The sequence below is a fragment of the Meles meles genome, chromosome 20, assembly GCF_922984935.1.
Source record: "Meles meles chromosome 20, mMelMel3.1 paternal haplotype, whole genome shotgun sequence".
NCBI lineage: Eukaryota > Metazoa > Chordata > Mammalia > Carnivora > Mustelidae > Meles > Meles meles.
The window spans coordinates 50,583,949-50,606,579 of NC_060085.1; the positions used below are offsets into that span (position 1 = coordinate 50,583,949).

The window sequence follows — 22,631 nt, forward strand, 5'->3', positions numbered from 1 at the left end:
TGGGGAGGATCCTCAGAGAGCCAGAATGGGATGAGGTTTAGTTGTATGTCAGCCCTGGGGAGAGTCTTGATCTATGTGTCAAGGGCCTCTATGCCTTGATGAAAGGCCAACAGTGATCACCAATGCCTTGACTTTGCTAAAGAAATTATGAAGAACGTATTGTCAAATACCCAAAGTTACATAAACAGGATAATGTATTTTACAGTAAGCAGCAGGTAAAATAGGAATAGCCTCAAGACTAAAATAGGTTGTAATTTATTAAAGGAATGTACTAAAAGTTGATGGTGGAATAAACACAGTAAGAAGATGAGCCTCCCACCAGAGGCCAAAGAGACAGTGACTTGGGGCCTCTCTTTGGGGGTTGGTAGAGTTGAATGTTTGTGAACCAATACCTCTGGGATTCCTGTAGACTAAAACCTGCATATCTTTAGATGTATATACTTATCTAAAAATACTTTTATAGTATTGCTGGGTCTGATCCTAAGTACTTTACAAAAACTAATTTGTCAACACAATATTATGAGGTAGGTACTGTTATTATCACCCCCATTTACAGATGTAAAAGCTAAGGCATAGACAGGCTAAATTCTTTGCCCTAGGTCACAGGAAATGGGAAGTGAACTCAGGCTAGCTTCATTCATTCATTCTGAAACATTATGCAATGTAAGGAGGAAATGTGGGAGCAGGAATCTGGTCAGTGGCATTCATGTTGGTTTTCACATACTCCTAAAGTGTCACCAGAGACTGCAAAACTTTCAACACAAAATATCAAGTCTCAATGGGCTCCAGTTTGAGAATAATGAAATCAGACACTCCATAAAATAAACTTCATAGATTTTGAGGTCTTAAATTGCTAAGTAGTCTTTGTTAAGAAAAAGTGTGTACACACACAGACACATACCCATACAGAAGCTTATGTAGGTATAGAATTTACAGTTATGTTTAAATAAACTATGGATGATTTCTTTAACTGTAAAATTTTGCTCATGAACAGAGAAACAGGAACAAAACCCTAAGTTAAATTTTATCATTTAAATTGTATCATTTTCTTTTTTGGATTGCTAAACCATGATTTGCAAAGTCCTCATTAGTAAGATGACAGCAGGGATCATGAAGGAAGGAAGCAACATTGCCTAGGTCCTTAAAGCCTGTGAACATGGTAAGCCTTGCTTAAATGGTGTAGGTTAGCATGGTGGAATGGAGTTCAAAGTCTAGAAGTATTCCAGTAGGAAAAGATAAGCTTTTAAAATACAGTCTGATTCACAACCAAAAGGATCATTAATTCAATATTGTTTTGTCTTTCTATTTTACATTCATTATGTATATACAGTTAGTCGCTGGCAGCTCCTTAAAACCATTCAAAGACATGCACATTCAAATTAATGTTTGTTGTAAAACTGCATTCCTTCCACATGAGGTGGCAAAGTCTCTCTTAATTCTTCACCAGAGCCTCAGTTTGAAATACAATACAGAAATTTCCAGGCAGCCAATAGGTCTGATGAGATTTTTCTATGTTTAGAGAAAGACCAGTTTGAATCACAGGTAGGTAAACGACACCCATTATACAAACAAGTGAGCTCCTCTATCATGTTTATTTAAGTGCTTCCTGTTTGTCAGTACTGCAGACACAACAATATACCACAGACACTTGTTCCTGCCTTCATGGTACTCCTGGCCTAACCAGAGAGAGATAGCCAAATGATTGGGGAAAAGGGCATATAATTACAAGCAGAGGCCAATGGTACAAAGAAAACAGTTCTCTGTATAAGTAAAGAAGCTGTCCTAGACTTGAGGCTGTAGGTGAGGGCAGCCTAGGATGGATGTTCTAAGAAGCAGAGGAAAATCATTCCATACAGAAGTAAATGAAAGTAAAGTAATATTACATGTATTAAAGGTTCTGTGGCTGAATGAACACAACATCTTCAAGACCTAAAGGACTGTCCATATGGATGGTGGCCTGGGGAGAAGGGTGGGGGAAAAGTGGTGGCAAATTAGCCTGAAAAAGTTGGTAGTGGGTAGACCACATGGGACCTTGTAGACTCCATTAAGGATGGGGATTTCATCCTCTGATCAATGGGATGACCTAGTTATAGAACACAATGATTGAATAAATATATCATTGGATTTCCACTAACACAAAAGGCCATGGCATCTATTCATTTTTTTAATGTAATTGAAATTTTATGAATGAACAAATGCATTCATTTATTTATTGCTTTACCAGGGTATGACTAACAAAAGCTGTATAATTCGGGTTCATACAACATGATCCTTTTTGAGGCACACAATGTGATGATTTAATATATGTATAGTTGAGAAATGATTACCACATCAAGTTAATTAACGCATCCATCACCTCACATTTAATACAACCTTTAGAAGTCATGCAAAAGGCAAACATATCTAAATATATAGGGGTGGGACTCCAGATCAGAAAAGAGGGCACTTCATAAACACAACTGGACCAAGGCAAGATGTCTGTAGTTCTCTCCTTACTATCTTACAACTCCCCACACCCTTCCACCAACATCTTTTCAAGTTTATAACCAAGGCAGTGATTTAACACACTGCATAGTAAATGAATAGTTGTTTACTGATTTTTCAAGGGAGCCAAAGGAGACAAGGACAGTTATAGAGACACCATCCACACCACAAATAACACAAATGTCAGGATGTTTTTGACCTATTAGCAATTTGTCAACATAAAAGAGTCTTAGCATCACAAGATCTTGGGTCCTTGCCATCAGTGTTTTGTAAATCAGAACTAAGCAAGAAAAGCTTACTTTTCAGGGCAACTTTACTCACTACTTTGTAGGTATGGTGAAGGTGAACGGTAATAATAATAATAATAATAATAATAATACAACAAAAGGGGCATATATTAACCTAACTTTCAAAGGTCCCAGAGTCTTTGCGTAGCAAGAAATCATGTAGTATTAATCCTTCTGTGCATATATGGAAAATAAAAAATAACCACCCTTACTCACGATTACAGATTTCTGTGATTTTCACATCTTTGTTCTGATCAAAAGTACTTCAACTCTGATTACCAGTATGAACTCCTATGTAGGAGACTTCTCCAGGGCAGGCATGCACACGGATTCACCCAGAGGCATTCAGTCAATTAATATATGCAAAAAATCTCCAATAAATGTGCCAAGTTATTACACCAACTTCCTTTTTATTTTTCTTAATGAAAAGGTCCTAGAGATGGCTATGCTTTCTCTCCTAGCCAAAGTCATTCTTGATGTCATGTGTTAAGTATTCAGACTTCCTTTGCAGTCATTTTATTTGTAATAGTGTCTTGTGTGTTGTGTCTCCTAGCTCTACATACAAACTACCACACTTACAATCTCCATGAACCTAAGTGCGTCAGTGGCTCTGGGGATGCTATACATGCCGAAAGTGTACATCATCATTTTCCACCCTGAACTCAATGTCCAGAAGCGGAAGCGAAGCTTCAAGGCGGTAGTCACGGCAGCCACCATGTCATCGCGGCTGTCACACAAACCCAGTGACAGACCCAACGGTGAGGCAAAGACAGAACTCTGTGAAAACATAGACCCAAACAGTAAGTAACTTTCCTTTCCTTTTTGACTTCCCCTCCTACATCAGGAAGCTCTAGGAACTGTGGTATGAGTTTGCCTTTCTTTGGAGAGATATGGTGTCCATTCTTGTCTTAATGGAGTGGTTTCCTGGGTGAATGCTAACCTTTGCTCTTAAGAGTTTGTCTTACTCTTGCCTGATTTCACTTTACTCCCTGTGGGAAAAAAGCTTTTAGAAGCTCTGCTTCTGAAGTGTGAAATCTCATCCTTCATCCTCATTGGTACCAAACCCTCCAATTGACAGAAACATACCCGTTGGGTTGTGACCCACCTTTCTAGGTCTCCTCATGTTAGGGGAACAACTTCCCAGTAGGGAAGCTTTAACACCTGATTGAAGTAGCAAAGTGAATAAAACTGGAATATTTAATAACTTAGGAAGCAAAACTTCTTTACACTGGAACATGAATGTAGAGAAAGTTATAATTCTTTACTAAGCAAGCTTTCTAGAAACAAGAAAACACCCAAGTATACAGGCTGAAGACCACCATGGTCGTGACATCTCCACATGGAAAAACATTTACTGTGGCACCGCAGCAGAGTTTTGTTCCACGAAAGACAGAATATTAGGGAGGAGATTAAAGGTGAAATGTCATATCTGATATGTTACATTGCATATCTGCAACTCCTGGGTAGCCTCTAGTCACCCCTGCCAATGACTCCAAAAAGATGGACATACACATCCCACTTTGTAAGGAAACAAGACCGCTTTAACCAGAGGTTAAACACATAGAATTCCCACTTGTCAATTTTACTAATAATATGGTGATAAGAGTGCATTTTAAATTAAAAACACTACTTCCAGGATTTGTTTTCTAGGAACAAGTTGACCAGTTCCAAATCCATTGTGGCAGATCCGAGTGTTCATAATACTTTGTTTTAAAAAGTAGAGGGGGATTCAGGTCATCCATTAAATCCTTCAAGACATTTTTCAGTTATGAACTCATTTTGTCATAGACAAAGACTTCTCACCAAGCAGAAAGGAATCTCTAAAGACTCTGAGGTAATCCTTTATACTCAGCAAGTAAGAAAGAGATCTTTGAAGAGCAGGAGGCAACAGAGTTTGTTCCTGACAAATACTGTGCTAAGATCCATGGTCTTGGCTCCTCTCCATTTCTAAGCAGTTGGCTGCGTGAATATTGTGAAACTCATTGAGAATACGTAGACAGGGTTACAAAGGCTTGTTAATAATATTGTGGGCTTCACTTGGACCTTTTAATAGAAAGGATTCTGGGACAAGACAAGAGGAAGGGCAAAGACCACACCGAAAGAAAGGAGAAACAGAATGAATGTATAGCCTCTGCTCTTGTGTCTTCAGAGCAAATGGTGAATTGAGAGGAGGGAAAGTGGAGAGTGAATCCTGTGGTATTTGACGTGATGTTGGAAGAGGCTCTGGGTTGAGACAGACCTGGGTTCAAATCCCAACCACTCCACTTCCCAGCTGTGTGGCTTTTAGAATCACTGAGCTATCCTAAAGCTCAGCACCTTCGTGTTTAAAATATTTATGTCATAAGTGTGTCATACCGTTATGCATCTAGAAAATAATATATCAGTTGTGACTGTGCTTTTTTATCCCTTAAAAGGCAGAAAAGTACATTTGAATGTGATTGGTTATGTGGATGTGATGGTAGAGTTCAGGTCTGTATGGAGGTAGATGCAACTGATGCCCAAAAAGAAATATTTCCATGAAAATATATGCATAAGCATCTATTTTTATGCATACTTGTGTTGATAAATATACCTGCACATTTATACTTCTGTAGTGTTTTATTCTAGGACCCCTTGCTAGACTTGCATTTTTATTAAATCTTTATCCTAAAGACATTCCATTATTTTACATTTATATCTGAGCATGTGTGCACATACACGTGCACAGAATTTAACTAGATATGCCCCAAAATTAATAAGCAGAACATATGGTCAAAAATCTGTACATATTGAAAAAAAAATGACCACGTTAGAAGTTTTGAATTTGGACAATTCAGTACTTTGCTTCTTAAAAATAGCTTTCAAGCAACATTTCTACTATTATTAATTTTAATGATTAGTTTCTATCCTTGCAGCAGCTATTTTGGATACAGTAATGGTTGTAAAATGCTAATACTAACACTAATACTGACACTAGTACTAGTAGTAACACTAATACTACTAATAATATTGCATCAGCTAACCTTTGAAATAGGCATTATCCAAAGTGCTTCGTGTGCAGGATCTCTTACCCTCACAGTACCTCTGTAAGAGAATTGTTCTTTTTACTGAAGAAACCCCAGGCGTAGTGAGATTAAGTGCCATTACCAAAATCACACATCTAGTTAGCAGTAGAGGTTGGACTGAAACCCAGGTCTGACTCCCAAATCCACGCCTACTTCTCTCTGCTGATCTGTTCCTTAGAATGTAAGTGTCATATCATACTTCCAAAACAGAAATTACTCTTTTGGCTTCCTCAACCGATAATTTAGGTTGCATATAAGGCATATAATGATGTGTGTTTCAGACTCTTGAGTTAAATGTGCTGGGAAATGTATTATTATTGCTGTGTTGTCATAAAGATAGCTGTAACTTGAGCTCAAAGAAGGCTGCCCAGGTAGAGGCCTCATCTTACTTACTCAAAACTTTATATAACTTATCATTTATGCCAGTCATGACAACTATTCCATTTGGAATTCATTTGGTACCTTCCCATGAAAAAGTTTTGTTGAGTTTTGTCAATGATATTTTCGTGTCTACACAGAGCAAAAATAAACATTTCAGGGGAAAAATGAAATCAAATAGAGTCTTTGTCTTATAAGCAGTCCAAAACAATTTAAAAATTGTCTTAGTTCGTTTGGTTTTGTGTAGACACTCCCTAAAATACCATAAGTAATTTGAATAGATAATTGCCTAACCATAGGAGGAGATTCATGTACCTCCAAACATTGGCGTCTCTGTTGACCCAGCTTCCAAAGGTCCCCCTCAAAAATCAAAAGAGTTGATCCAAACAAAATCCGCCCAAAAGAACCTTCTGTAGTGGTAGAAATGTTCTAGTCACATGTGGCCAGTGAGCACTTGAAATATGGTCACTTAATTGAGGAAAAAATGTTGTTTATTTTAAATAATTTCACTCAAAATAGCCATCTCTGTTTGTGGCTACTCTATGAGAAAGCTCATCTCTAGAAATTAATATGTCTTAAGAGGCAAGGATTTTATCTAGGACACATATTGGAAATGTCTCCCAAAGTTTTAGCAGTGATGGTGACCGGGGATAAAGTCAGCTTAAAGGGATGAAACATTTGAGATCAGACAAAAATACAATTAGTTATTTCAAATGATCCAGAAGGGCATCTAATCCAGAAATAGTGGTATCCTAGATAGTCATTTTATTCAGAAAATCAGTCCTGAGTAACAGAAAAATGTATGTATGTAGGCAAAGAGCAGTAATGAAAAATTCAATTCATGAAAATAAATAGTAAGACCACCTGCTGGAGGGAATATTACTATAGTCTATTGATACCAAATATAGCTCAAGTATTCTCAAATTCCTGAACTTCGGTAGCAGAGACATAGGAATTATTTGCTGAAATTAAGCTGTCTGGTGAAAAAAGAAACAAAAGCACACACTATGTATTCAAAAAAGCAATGTGCCTTTCCAAAGGGAAAATTCTGTACACTATTCTCTGAGGAAGGATATCTGAGAGGAAGTTGGGTTTATAGGATGAGCTTGAAGTAAATAATGAAATACCAGTGTCCCCTTATTCATTGTTGCTCTAAACACTTAGTCTCAATGTATTTCAATCTTGAGTGTTCTCGTTTTTAACATCTCTGCTCCATCATTGCAGCTTGCCATCTGGTGCATGCACGCTTCTACTCATCTACTGCAACCACATGTCCACATAACAACGAATTTGCTTGTTGGCTTACTATGGGCAGAAAATACAACTCTCCCAGCACTGCCTGAGTTTTCCCCCAGGAAGCTCAGTTTTTCTCTTAGGTTGCTTCTTCTGTCAAAATGTCATTGCTTAAAAGAAAAACTTCCATGTGGAATGCACAAAAAGTAAATCTTAAAATTTTAATGTATCTGTACCCTACAGGCATTAGATACTCAGCATTGGGCAAGTGCTAGTTGGCCGCTGTATTGGGATTGAAAAACAGTAGGACGTCTAAGGGCTTAGCTCAGCTACTTGTTGAACTATTATGTATACAGACAAGACTTCTGTTGCTAGAGGCTCCGAAGAGCCTGACCTACTTCAGACAGCTTTAGATATGGCCATCATGATGCCTTCTCAACATTCCTTTCTAAGAAGAAGGGCACCTCGAGCTCTGGTTCTCGCATCTGCATCCTGAATTCAGCACATTTCCCCACACTTTCTATTGCTGACTTGGTGGATGTCTGTTCATGGCAAACGTGTAGATGACAAATAAATAAGAGGACCTGTTCTGCTTGGGACATGCTTATCGATGGCCACTAGGACCCTTTTCCAATTGGATGAATGGTATTAACTGAGGCAGTATGTCTTTATTGGGATGGGTGGATAAAAACTGCTGCCCTCCTCAGCTTGACTGGCTAGAAACAGAAGATATTCTTTGAATTATCTTCAGGCCAGATGCTCTCCTTATAAAGAATTGCAGTGCATAGCGATGAGTAGCCCTAAGCTACTTTTGTCCTAAACTACCATCCATTTTCTAAGCCAATGTCCCCAGGTAATGCAGACAAAGTCCTCAAATACCTGCATGGGTTGCAGATAGCTTAGACTCTGAAAGGTCAGTAGCAGCTAGAGATGTCAGGCAGGTGGACAGCTTGGGTCCCTCTTTCTAGGATGTGGGAATGTATGATTAACTGACTGACATAGAGGCTAGACCTACCCTAGACCTGTGAGTACACTTTATGATGAAGCATAGTTTAGAAGAATAATTTGTATCTAAAATAATATATTTTAAATATAAGTTTGTATTCTGATGCTGGGTGTTTTTTTTTTTTCATTTTTTACTACCATTTTGCACCTACTATAAGGAAAACATACATGAAAACTTGTGCTGTTCTCAAAGATGGTAATTACTAGATAAAATAGTTGAACTGTTAATATAAGAAGACATTTGATTATATATATATATATATATATATATATATATATATATATATATATAGCTGGAAAATGGATGTAGTTACCAAACCTACATAAGTAATGATGCCTAGAAAACTCTGGAACATGCTCCTGTGCTGTGTTAATTTGTTATGGTTTTTGTTTTGTTTTGCTTCTTCATTTATTTGGATCTCTAACATTCTCAACATTATGCTATTTGTTTCATCCTGCCGGACTAACCATGCAGGCTGGTCAGCATGGCTGGACTAGGCTAAGGAGGGGAAAAAAGGAGGGGGGGGATAGCAAAAGGAAGAAAGGAAAGTTCTGACCAGATAGATAACTTATTTGGGACCTGGTTCCCTCAACTGCTACAGCTCTAGCAACTAAAACCCAATTGCCTTAAATCAAGAGGCACCAGCACTCCCATGTTCAGAGGTACCTGAATTGTGGTGAACTGGTCTACCAAAGGCTATTGAATGTACTGAAAGAGTGAGCATAATGTCTATGGTCTCTATCGCAGCCTCTTCTCCAAAAGGAAAAAAATAAAATAAAGGAATATTGTGTATACATTTATTTTATACATACCTATATATTTACTTTTCCTGTAGACTATATACCACCAGTAAGAAAGAGTGTACAAAAGTCTGTTACTTGGTACACTATCCCACCAACAGTATAGCTTTTGCCTGCTTTCTAAAAGGTAAGAAACAATCTCATTTTTATTTATTTGTATGTTCTTGTCTCTACTGAGAAAAGAAGTGTTTCTGTGAAAACTGTGCATGATTACCTGTAAATCTATTTATATGATGAAACGTGTTTTCAAAGATGATCTGTTTGCTAAGCATAGTGCAGACAGCTGCTATGGGTCACATGCTTGGTTTCTTTTCTGGAGAACATGCATGTGGGTGTGTGTACATTTGTCTTTTCTAATCAGGTAGCCAACAGTGGTGAAGTTGGTGTGGGTCACTCTGGTATTTGGGCTACTTTAAAATGACCGATGGCGAGAGATTATTTTTAAATGTATGTTGTCTTGTTCTGGTTTTAGAAGGCAATGTGGAAACTTAAAGGGAACAAAGGGGGGAGGTTTACCTAGCAAAAATATCTGTTCAGCTTTATTTCTAGTAAGTATATTCCCAGTAATGTATTCGTTCAAAAAACAATGAATGGCCTTACTATATCAAACCCAAAAAAGTCTCGGTCCCTTCTTCACAGTAAAGAAATAGAAAAGGCCGTGCTAGATGGGCTTGAAGTGTGTTGAAGATGAACTGTGGCTCGGAGCTCTGTCTTAGAGAAACAGAACCAACTTCAGTCATGTCACTGAGCAAGGAAATTTTCAATGAAGGGTGTCAAGAATCTATAATGAGTTTAACATTAGTCAAACCCAGGAATTACCAATAAATACCAAAGGCATTAAAACAAATAACTAAGGAGAAATGGTGAATGGTGTGATGTGTGAACTGGGCATGGGAATGAGCAGACATAAGAATAATCGTTGATTCTTCACTGATGTTTATTATTTGGGGCTCTCACTAAAAGGTATATGCTGTGTATGAATTTATTATTATTATTGTTACTCATTCTTATTATTACTACCTTCCTCCTTTAGCCTATACAATAGTATAAAACTGTGGAAAAGAACCCTTGTATTGACAAGCATCCCTATCCAGCTGAATGTCAAAGTATTCCCAACTGTGGGAAAATAGTGGAAAACATGGCATAGAGTTATTAAAATTGTGTGGTGGTTGTGAATAAAAGGTTGCCTTTTGATTCCCCTTAAATCTGCTATTGTGCTTAGAAAGTAGAAAAACCTACCTGCAGAAAGATTCCAAGAGAGAGTGGAGAGGTCCTGCCATGGGAGGGGGAAATACTGCTTCCTAACCTGGGCTAGTATTCCTCTTTTCTATGTTGTTAGCATGGAACTTTTATCAGAACAATTGCTGTGTGTGTGTTTTTTAATCCACTTATATTATATTTCCTGTTGATTTTTAGGTAGGTGCCTGCAACTCAGTCTTTCATTTGGGATATACTGTTCACACACTTATGTCCTTTTTCTATATCAACATGATCTGTCCTAGTTTTTAAATAGGGCATTCTTTTCTCCCAGCGAATATATAACGGTATTCCATTGAGATTTCAAGGTTTTGTACTCCAAGGGCTTGTCAAAACACTGCAGCTCATCACTTGAATCATCCTTTTACATGAGACTCTCTGAGAATAAAAGAGAGGGAATTTTCCCTGGAAGATTTAATCTCAATCCATTAAAAATTCTCTTTAGCTCCATTCTAAGTTGATGCCTTTTGGGTTAAAGGATGCAAGGTGAAAATGTTCTAAGTCAATTTTTCAGTTAAAAAATACTTGTAGGATGTGCTGTTTCCAAATAACTTTTGGCTAGGATTTTTTTTGTTTCAAAGATTTTGACTGGGTGCTCTCCTCTTCTGCCAATGGGAAGGTGGCTTTCCAAGTTAATGACAATGATCTTACACTGCTACTTAAAAAATAATTGGGAAATTAGTCCAAGTTACATTTACTCAGAGAGGGGAGTGATTTACCGTGTTCGGGTGACAGTAAGACAGGACAACTCTCGAACAAGGAAGGAAGGCGCGTAAAGTTGTGCATTCAAATCCATTTCTATGTCGTGTGTAGGCAGACAAAACAGTAATGGGCAATTTGTAGATTCAAGTCAACTTCTGTACTCCTGAGCTAGCAAGAAATTCAGTCTCAGCCACCACGCCCCAACAAAGGTGGAATCTACAAAGCAGACCAAGCACCTGCTTGTATGGGTTGAAGGAAGCAAGTTCAAATTCAGGCAGAACAGACCTAACCTGGTTTGAAAATGCACTCCACCTCCTGCCTCCGTTGAACAGCTCTGTCTCACAGACACCACAGGCCAGACATCACTGAATCAGCACTGCCTGCCGTCTCTTGTCTGAATGTTTGTAGATTTTAAAACTCTGCAGAGGGTTATCAATCTAATGACATTTGTTTTAAAATGCAATTAAGCAACAAAAACACAATCAGTCTAGAGTCATTGCCAGGTCAGCAAACAGGTTGCTTTGTTAGGAGGTAAATTTTCACGCTACAGGACAATCTTCTCATTTTAAAACTTGAACAGTTTAATTCAGCCTCACAAGTAATAGCCCTGAGTCTTGTTTTTATAAGGAACAGTCTTCCTAGCAAGCACATTGGTTATAATATTATTGACATTTCACTAATTTATTAAACGGTAAAAAAATCAATAATCTCATCTCTTATAATTACTATAATGGGGTTATCTTACATTTTAAAGCTTTGCAGAACTGGGTAAGCCACGTTTTTGTATCATACTGAGACTCCCCCTAGTCCTTAACATTCAGTGTGATATTTCTGTGCTAACCGGAAACTCCGTCAATTTAAAATCCATCTTGAAACACTCTGTAAGTATAGCATAGCACAGAATATATGTTACCTGACCTTTGACATAGAATCACCTTAGAAATAAATGCAGCTATAAATCTTGTTGGCCTATTTCTTTCTACATAAGAGCTCCGTGAAACACCATTATTTCTCCCATCGGGGTTTGATATCTCAGCATCCTCAAAAAAAACACAGTATTTGCCACCTCGGTTCTACAACTTCAGTTCCACTTAAAGAACAGGATGAACATTTACATGGCTGGAATTTTCTTAGCATTAAAGAAACATATGCATTGTACCCCAAAGCCATGACAATTACGTTTTACATTTTATCCCAGCACTACGCCATGCGAGCAGGCTTTATGAACTCTTTCTGAACTTAAGTTGGGTCCATCAAAGACATGTTTGTCAAGCACCACTCCTTTAGGCCAGCCCTGAACTGACTAGGAATGGGGACAGAAGTGAAAATACCCACAGGGAGCCCAGATCTTATGGAAGACTCAAAGGAAAGGAATTAGAGTTCAAAGTGACAGGAGTAGGTCTTAGACGAGGTCTGTACCAGGAGCTAGCAAGCAGCAGGTGGACAGCATTACCCAGCAGGTTTTGTTTGAGCTGGTCTTAAAAGATGCAGGGCTCCAGGCAAGCATAAAGGAAAGACACTCAAGGCAGAAAACAAGTATGCACAAAGAGCCAGAAGCACAAAAGGATATGGTGTATGCTGGGATTAGAAAGCAGTTCTGTGAGGCTCAAGTATTGTGTTTTGATGCACATAATTGTAGGGGATGACATGCAGGAAAGTGGCCTGTGTGTAGAAGGACCAAGTCACCTTATCTTTGTGCCTTTCACACAGGGTATGGCAAATACCAGGTTCTCAGAAAATGTGCATGAGATGATTGGAGTATATATAATACCTCACATACCAAGGCCTCCTAACCTTACCTAGAACACGGTATATACACATTAAATATTAAGTATTTATTAATAAGAAGAAAATACTGCATCTACAGACTGCGCAAGTGGAGTTGTAGTCTTCCAGATAAAACCTCTAAAAATTGCGGACTGCCTTGAAAAGGCAATTTTTTGACCGTGATGTCACAAGTTTCAAATCTAGGTTGTGGCTCTTACATAAAACTCTTAAAATTGACGGTCAATGCTACATCTGCACATAGGTAATTAACCAGGGTCTCTTTTGATGCGCTAACCCTGTGTATAAAATCAACTGAGTTTCAAGCCGATTTCTTTCCTTTTATGGGCTATGGGTATTTATTCTATTTGTCTTTCGAAAGGTATGTGAAACTTCAGAATTACCACTAGAAATGGATCCTGTGCAGGCTTGATTTAAGTGGTTAGAGCTTCTAATTTGGTAAAAACAAAAACATAATCAATTTGGTAGTTTTCTGATTATTAAGTACTTTTTTTCTTTTTTTTTTTTAAAGAAACTGGCATTTGGAACAGATTTTGTCTTTTGGGCCCCAAGTATCATTTGCATTTAAAAAGAAAACAGTATGTATCCTAAACCAAACTCAGTTAATCTCTACAATCTTTCTTCTTCCCAATTACCGTGAAAGCACATCCTCTCAGGACACAGTGATGCTGACTCTTATTTCTGCCTCCTAAAGACATGTCTCAGCTTCGCAGAGTTTTTTGTTGTTGTTTTTTTTTCTTTTGTTGTTTTTGGCTGTACAATGGAACTTGGATGCATTTTAAATTAACTTTCTCTAGGAATCAAAGGTAATCATTATTTCTCTTTATGATCCACATGAATATTCTCATTTTTTTTCTTTTCAAGTTTAAGATTAGTTTTGAATGCCATTATATCTCTGCCTTCTTTCAGAGTTAACCTCCAAGGACCCCAGCTTGCACTAAGAGGATTGAGGAAATTTGTCCACAGCCTGTTCTTGCTGAGCTGACTCAAACCCTTTGAAGAACACGATATGAATCAGCAACCCCTCTTCCTGTAAGTGTTGGTCCAAGTATTAGTTATGACCTTGAGCATGCTGTTGCTTTTCTCTGGCCAAGAATAAGGAAAACTGCACCAAGTTTCTGCTCAATATTTGAGGTAGCATAAGCTTTATCGCCTCATGGCCTTCTGGGATCCTGGATAAGTCCTGTCCTATGTGATCATTGGTTTCCCCTTGTAGAAGATGGGAGCATGCTTTTCTCCAGGGGATACCATGAAGATGGCCTGGAATCCTATAAATAAAAGCCTTCCTCTACAAAGGCTATGCATATATGACGTAGCATTGTTAGTCCCTGCCCATCTTTTTGTTTTATTTTAATTGGCTTTGCTTTCTCCTCCTTTTTGTGGTTACATTTTTTGTTTCCATAAACCATCAAAGTTGGAAAAAAATGACATCTAGTTTGCCAGTGAAGTCAGGAAACCTTTTCTCTAGGTACGACAAGCTCTGTTTCCAAGATGGGTCACTTTGGTCTTTTGATGGGTCAGTGATAGTCTTTCAGCTTGGTGAAATTGACAGGGAGGGCTATCAGTCACTCAGCAAGGCTGCCGTGGGACCGATAGGCTCATACCGCCTGATATATGAACCACTCCATATGATTAACTTCGACAGGTAACTCCATGCTGGCTCGCAAGCTGAAGAGCATTTTAAGTACAAATAATCATTCTGGGGTATGTCTTGAGTGACAGAATAATGACTGAGTGGAACAGAGTCCCTTAATCTTTGCTTGTGAAAACACATTTTGTTTCCTTTCAAGGCCAGGATACTACAACAAAATCAATTAAGAAAACCCCTCAGAGATCTTCGTTGGTATTTATCAAGCTTATATCAAATATAGAACTTTCTTGAAGGGCTGGGCTCATTTATCTCACTCTTCAAAGGACCTCACATGGTGCTTTGTAGCAATTTAATAATTAGTAATAATAATACTATCATTTCTGAAGAGGATAGTAACTGGACCATATCATCCCTATTGCTACAGATGTACAAAGTGCTCAACCATCCATTCAGACAGGACTTACTGTCCCCACTTAACATATGGAGAAACTGAGGCTCAGAGCAGGGCAGCACAGTGCCCAGTGGCACAGTGCATGCCTGAACACGGCCTTCTGGCCAGAGTCCTGTTTAATCAACATTCCTGAAATTAAATAGGATGGAACACAACACTTCAGTCTGCATAATCTCTCTCATCAACATTTATTGTTCTCATCAGTTGATTCTAAAAGCCCTCAAGGGCTTCAAGATAGAAAGCATAATGAGTTCAGGGCCACTTTGAAATGAGAAGGGCCCACTTTCGTTTTTTCTTCCTGCACGGTACCGCGAATGATAAGACAATTTGGTGGTGTTTTACCTATTTTTGGATTCTTTTGGTGGTCTGAAAAATTAAAGACTGTAGTTTTTGCCTCCAAGAACATGGTCTTCCAGAGTTGAAAATGTTAACTCTTGAGAACTCATTGAAATGCACGGAATAGCACACTCAAGGCCTAGTGGTCCTCCCAGGCTGTGAGTGCGGTCTGTATAGAGTTAAAATCCCGCGCCGTCAGGTAATGATGGCTGCAAGGAGACTCCACCTCTGCCTTCAGTGCTATGACAACGTCAGCAAGTGAAATTAAGCTCAGAAAAGGCTTTGCTCACATTAAAAAAATGACACTTCCCTGGCACAAACGTGTGGAAAGTTAATTCCCACCGTAGTTTCATCACCTCCCCCTTCTCTGTCTGCTTTTGCCAGAGTGAAGCTCTATAAAGAAACTGGCCACTGGACTCATGATCAACTGCATTAGCTGAAAATTTGATTAAGCTGGCCTCCCAGGGCTGGCACAAAAAATTCTAGATTTTTATTCTAGGAACTTAATTTCTCTTTTCCTCATTTTGACCATGTTTGCAAATTTCATTTGCATTTTAATTTGCAGTGGTTTGCCAAAGTCCAGACTAAGACTTTAGCTGTTGTTTCTATTCAGGTGAAAAGTGCAACCACAAGTGGCCATCTGCACGGGCATGCAGTCAGGCCGTTGTCCAAGGCAAGTATCGTTTTGCATTCTTCTAAGTATCCTGAGCAAGCTTGACTACCCAACCTACCAAGGAATGTGAGGAAGAGACCCTCTCTAATTTCCAGGACAAGCTTAACTATCAGTGGTCCTCCTCACATACCAGCAATGTCCTTATCTTCTCAATATTCCAAAATCAGGAGAAATGACACCAAAGGAGACTTTAGACTTTAGCCCATCTCTAGGGACTTTTTTTTTTTCTTTAAGGAAAGACATCAACAGCAGCAAATGGGGAAAGAGATCTCTACTGTGATTTGCTTTGATGTGACCCTTTCAAAGGCAGTTCCTCCCTGTGTATTGGGTTCTCATTCCATCCTGGATAAAGTGGCAGGTATGACAGTATCAGTAGGGGCTCCTACTTGACTCCCCTAAAAAAGTAAAAGAAAGTGAAATAGGATCAGTGTGTGAGACCCTGCCATTTCTGCCAAGTGGACAAAATGCTCACCCTTTTAAAAAGGTCATCTGTGCCTCAGTTTCCTCATATGTAAAATATAACCTTTTAGTTTTCATAGTTGTGAAAACTACATAAAAGAGAATAGAGTTTGGGGGCATCTGGGTGGCTCAGTTGGTTAAGCATCCGACACTTGATCTCAGCTTAGGTCTTGATCTCAGGGTTGTGAGTTCAAGGCCCTACTTCAAAAAAAAAAAAAAGAAGAAGGAAAGAAAAGAAAAGAGTTTGGCACAATAATTATTCAAATGTTAGCCATCGGTGTTGTTATTAGTTCCCCTAACATTAACTGAATTTTTCTATTTGTGTTTCCTCTAGGAAAGAATTTGGAGATTCCAATCTGATCCTTTTCCATGTGATCTCTTGTACCCATTCTATTTTTGTACCACACATAATAAAGTTTGAGAGTGTCAAGTAATCCATCTGTATCTGAGTTTTGTCTGGAAAGACTTGCAGGATTTTCAGATTGAAATATCAATACATCTCCGGTCTTGTCTTTGACCTGTTTAGTATTGATCATTTCTGGAGCAACGGTGTCTTAAAGCCGAAAGTTCACTGCGCTATCAAGAGAGAAACTGGGAAGCCACATTTAAACACACCTCGTTTCTGTTTAATTTCATAACACAGCACATATTTCCTTTCCATAAATACTTTCAACACGGTCACCACTGTGGCAATGTTACATTAAAGTATTACTGTTAGTACTAAGATATTTAAGGAAATACCGAGGATCAATGTAAAAATTCTATTTATGGCAGAAAATCTGCCAAGAAGAAATCTTTTGAAATGAATTTCAGTTTATACTTCAGTCTAATTTATATCTTTTGTTCCCTACCCCTGGTGCTCATCAAAATGTCATGAAATTCCCCAGGGTTCTGACACACATCCAGACATCCAGGTTTGGGAACTTTTTTTTTTTTTTTTTTTTTTTCCCCTCTTTAAACTCTGCATGATAACACATAAAATATGGTGTTGATGTGATGGTGATCATTTATACAGCAGAGTGTTTTCCAGAATATGAAAATGACTGATTTAAAAAAAAATACTCAGGTTTGTCACACCATGTCATCAACCATCTTCCCAAGAAATCATCTCTAGCTGTCTGCTAGCACTGTGAGAAGCTATTTCAAGGTCTCCTCTCGAGAGAGTTTTCCAGACTGGTGTTACAAACTAAATAAAGACGAAGCCAATTGCTGAGCTCTATTACTGGAGCCGGAAAACATAGCACCATCTTTGTTTAAGGCTGAGTCTCCATGACAACCCCAGATAAGAAGCTGTGTTAGTGTTTCTTGTTCTTGAACGGGGCCACAGGTCATGGCTTCTGTAGGCAAAGTGAGGTAACACATCTTTATGCAACAATTCTAAGCTACTCAGTAGGTCACCTCTGAATTTAATTAGCCCAAAAGTTTTCAAAGAGATGAAATATTTTAAAATTTTCATTGATGCTTTTCTGCCCAACCAGGTAACAAAAAAGATCAGGATAACCATTGTTTCAATTACCACTGCTGTTAATGAATTCAATGTGATCTTAAAGAGAGGCAGACTGGTCACAGGTTAAAAATGAGGGTGCCACTTACTCCTGGATGCCCGATCCAACTGTTCCCTGTTCTAGATTGCAACGTAGGGGCCTTGCTTACTCTCTGTGCATCAGTTTCTTGCCTACAAGAAGGATGTAACTTTAGTGACTACCTCATCAGGTTGTGATTAGGCTTAGTGTATGTAATATGCTTAATACACTGGTTGATATATAATATTATACTCCATAATTATGTTACTCTTTTTATGACTATCACCAACTAAGTGGTAGCTGGTTGGTTCATACGATAGCCACTAGCTGCACAGAGCTATGTACGCTAATTAGAATGAGAGAAAGTCACTTTGTTCTTCGGTTGTACTAGCCACCTTCCAAGTGCTCAGTGGGCACACATAGCTAATGGCTACCATAGCAGATGGCAAAGATACAAAACACTGCCATCATCACTGGAAGATCTCCCTTGGATAGAGCTCTGGACTGCAGCCTAGAGAAAGTAAAAAGGAGCATAGGAACATCCTTTATAGAAGTGATATCATTTGTTCTTAGCACTTTCCACTGATTGTGAAAATAGTCTCAAGACTCTCTCTGAAAGCATTGGAATCCATTTTTGTGTGGCATCTGGTAAAGAGTGGTTTACACTGTGGAATATTCACTAAATACTGTGAAGAAAAACAACAAAATTGCCATAAAAGGTTTTCTCTCAGGTGGGAAGCTTCCCCCATTCTTTTATAATGTTCTGTATTTATTGATTCTCTAGCTGCGCATAATTCTTGAAAATCAAGCTCGGTGGCAACTCTGCAGTCATCACGTGTTTCAGTGGAGAGGATGATCTTCATCGCCACCCAAATGGAAGCAATGTACATATTCGTTTTGCCACATCAGTGTTGCTCCACAGCAGAAATGTCAGCTTAAGTATTCAAGCATGTGAGCACAGGCCTTCACCCAAACTCAAATAGCAGATTTCCAGACACTTTTCACTTGTGATAACCCAACTTTGCAATTCTGGTGTTGGCTGAAAAATGATTGGTCTTTCCCATCAGAGCCAGAATGACATGGCCTACGATTGATTCGTCCCACATGTTGATACTTGATTTGTTCTATCCGTTGGTTAGTCCTTGGAAACGCTGCCTGGCAGGTGCTTTGCGAATGTTTGAGAATAAGGAAAAAATACAAGGAAAAAATGAAGATGTCTATCATTTTCAACAAGCAGACGTTTTATGTGAAGGAGGAACAGTTAGTGATGTTATGCATGTCTAAAGGAGTCTCTGCTATCAGTTTATATTCTAGAGAACTTTTACTGCAAAACTGTCACAGAAAGCTAGGAACAAGAGCCCATGCAATATACTAAATCCCAGAGCAGCTCTAGCAAATGAAGAGAGGCCTCTCCTAGCTTCTTGGATGCTCATTCCAGAACTCAGGATACAAAATGGCTGCCTAAGGGAGAGGGAAAACAAAAACTGCCTCTGGGTTTGAACTTTCCAGACAAGCTCTATATTGTCTAATGGAAAACAACAACAACAACAACAACAACAAACCCACAATCGATTATATTGATTTCTCAATATTGTCTGCAGAACAGTATAATGAGTTGATGTTCCAGAAGTACAGAAGATAAAAAGAAAAATCCACAGAATTTTTAAAAACGGCATCATCATCAACTAACTGTGACAAGCAACTACCCCATATATAACATTTTATAGTTTTATTTTGCCCTGTGCCTGCACATACAGCATCTATAGACCTACAGCCTGTGGCTCATGGGGGTGAACGACATCATCCTCGCTCTTTTTTACAAGGTAGCTTTGGAAGCCATTCTGACCCCGTTTTACATACACCCATCACTCTTTAAAGAGTTGAAATATCTTTAGACTAACAAGTGCGTTTTTACGCCAGAGCAGAAGGGTCCCAAATCCCTCATTATAGAAGATTCCTTTTTATAGCACAGTCTGGAAAACAAAACAAAACAACAACAACAAAAGCCTCTCTTTCCTCCTACCTGTAGATGATCATCAGCAATGAGTAGCCACCGGTCACCTTTTCTATGGAAAGGTAAACAGCTCAAGCCAGAATCAGAAATAAAGATAGACAGCTATAGGAGTAATGAAGTATTAATACCAGATAACAACGTAAGCTGGATATCTCTCCAAGGCTAGGAGGTTGGCAAGGCTAGAGAGGAGTGTGTTGTGTCTGATGGGAGGGAAGAGGATTCTGTCTTGCATGAGTGGGTTATAAAGACAATGCATATGTCCCCATTTAAATTCAAGCTTCTTTTTTATAAGCTTCTGAAGCTTATTAAAGAGGTTAAACCAAGTCTGAAAAGAAAGATAAGTTTACTATTTCTTTTGTCTATTAGTCTTCTTGTCAACAGAGCCTGACCCCAAACCAACTGCCATGATTTATGGAATATTTACTGTTGTTAGGGACTGGACATGTAACACTCAGATAGAACTAGCTGCAGCTCCCTAGGTCACAACCCAAAGGAGAAGGAAGAATGACTCCTTGTCAGATGTGATTCATGGATGCATTACTAGAAGTATGTCCTGAGGACGGAAAGTAGTCATTTGCTCTCATGGATGGCAAGGAGCTATTCTAACTGTGGCTTAAACAATGAACCAACATGGGAAAGGGTGTTCCATGCAGATGGATCATCCTAATTAAAGTCCAAGTATGTGAAATGGTGGCAACAATATTAGTGACAGGGCTGGGTAACAGGTATTGACTACCTCCCATGTAAAAGCCACTATTTCAAGTTCTTAACGTGTATTAACTCATTTACTATAATTACCTTATTGTATATGGATCATTAAGCCCATATTTCAGATGAGGAAAGTGAGGCACGGTGATTTTAAGTGACTTCCCCAAAAGCACACAACTGACAGAGGAACTTGAATATATGCTCAGTCATCAGGGCTTAGAGGTCCTGCTTCTGACCACTGTAGTGCCTTCCAGTACATAGGTACATTGAGGAAGAGCCATTCTTCAGCACAGCAAGACCATAAGGCTTCTCAACCATGGCTCTAGTGACATTTGGAGCCAAATAAATCTTTGTTGCAGGGGGCCGTTCTTTGTGCTGTAGAACGTTTAGCAGCATCCCTGACCTCTACCCACTAGATGCCAGTAGTTCTATACTACGGTTGTACACATCCATCAGAAATGTCTCTACACATCACCAAATGTTCTCTGAGGGCACAGTTCGCCCAGCTGGAAACCACTGGACAAGAGTATGACGTGTGAAAATGAAGCAAGACAAAAAAATATATTAAAACTGTGACTATCCTCAAATTCTATTCTGAAGGTTATGGGCATGTATCCTTAGAGAGAAAGGCACTGTTTGGGGTTTTTAAACTGAAGGGCAGCAGAACAGATAACCTGTAGAAGCATTACAACAGTAGGTTCTTTGAGATACAATGTCCACTCTGAGTTCTTGGCTTAGGAACAGAAGGTTTTCTCTGATTTTATGGACTATATGTTCAAAAATCTTGAAGTTAAAGATACCAAAGGATAATCTGTAAGAACAATCCAAAAGCTGAGGCAACGGTCTCACCCAGTGGTCCATGGAATGCAGCCAATCCCTAACCTGAAAGCTCAAAGCTCAGTTTTATTTCAGGTAGGAAAACTTCTGGATCTGAGGGAAAAAACTGACCACCCAGTCAGTCTTCTTAAGAAGCTCCAGTATCAGATTCTATGTTGTTAAGTGCGAACATAGTTATGTCAACTTCAGAGAGGCCATTTCTACAGCAAGATATACTAGACACTTAGCAACAGTGGAAACAGTCGAAGTATTCTCCCTGCAAGTCTCTAAATGGGCAAAATTTCAGACCGATGGGTATGTGTTCAGAGCAGCTCTTTTATTAGAAGCCAGAAAGATCTACGTACTTTCTAAGTATTCTACAATAAATATGTTATAAAACAAAAGATGGCTCTCAAATGATCTAATTCAGAATTGTGCCTCAGGCAGTGAATAAACACTGGCCTAATTGCATAATTTCATCTGTTCGTCAAACATCAGCTTTCTTTTCTATCCCCCGTTTTGACTTTCAGTGCATTATGTCACTGGGAAGGATTAGGAAGGAATGTTTTCTGAGCTTTCTTTACAAGACTGCCGTGGCCATCATGAATCTAGTGCAGCTCTAAGCTTCTAATGAACTTCGGAGTTTCGAAGATGGATTTCTCTTAAGAGGTATAACTTGATTGCCTGTGAGAAGTTATCTAATTCTACGGGAAGAAAACAGTGCATCTCTCTCTGACAATAAAGACACCTTAGAGTGAGAGTCATGGACTTCAGAATTAGACACAGTGTTACTTTGACAAAAGTATCTTCCCACCCCAGCTGCCATGTCTGTCAACGGAAGGATTTGAGTCCCCTTATTAATGAGGCTCTTTTGAAGTTGGGTAAGATGACACAAGCTAAGTCCCCAGGCTGTGGTCTGATCTATGCCCAACATTCAGTAATTAGTATTCCTTCGAATCCAGAACTTAAAACAATCATTCAGGACTTTGGCAAAATCAGATCTATCTTGGAACCTCCTAGAGATTCTTCTTGCGTTCAAATGGGGGAATGACCTGGCTTCAGCCAGGGCACATTCCAACCACTG

The 22,631-nt window shown here is 38.9% G+C and overlaps 1 protein-coding gene across 3 annotated transcripts in view; it reads left to right on the forward strand.

Annotated features, from left to right (window-relative positions):
- GRM7 (glutamate metabotropic receptor 7) overlaps positions 1 to 22,631 on the forward strand; it is a 921,897-nt gene that overhangs the window by 863,335 nt on the left and 35,931 nt on the right. For 2 of the 3 annotated variants that reach the window (XM_045989695.1, XM_045989697.1), the window contains exons 9-10: positions 3,325 to 3,571; positions 9,268 to 9,359. In XM_045989695.1, coding sequence (XP_045845651.1) covers positions 3,325 to 3,571; positions 9,268 to 9,338 — 318 coding nt within the window. In that variant the 3' untranslated portion in view covers positions 9,339 to 9,359. The remainder of the gene's footprint in view (positions 1 to 3,324; positions 3,572 to 9,267; positions 9,360 to 22,631) is intronic. The other variant, XM_045989696.1, reaches the window with a different exon arrangement.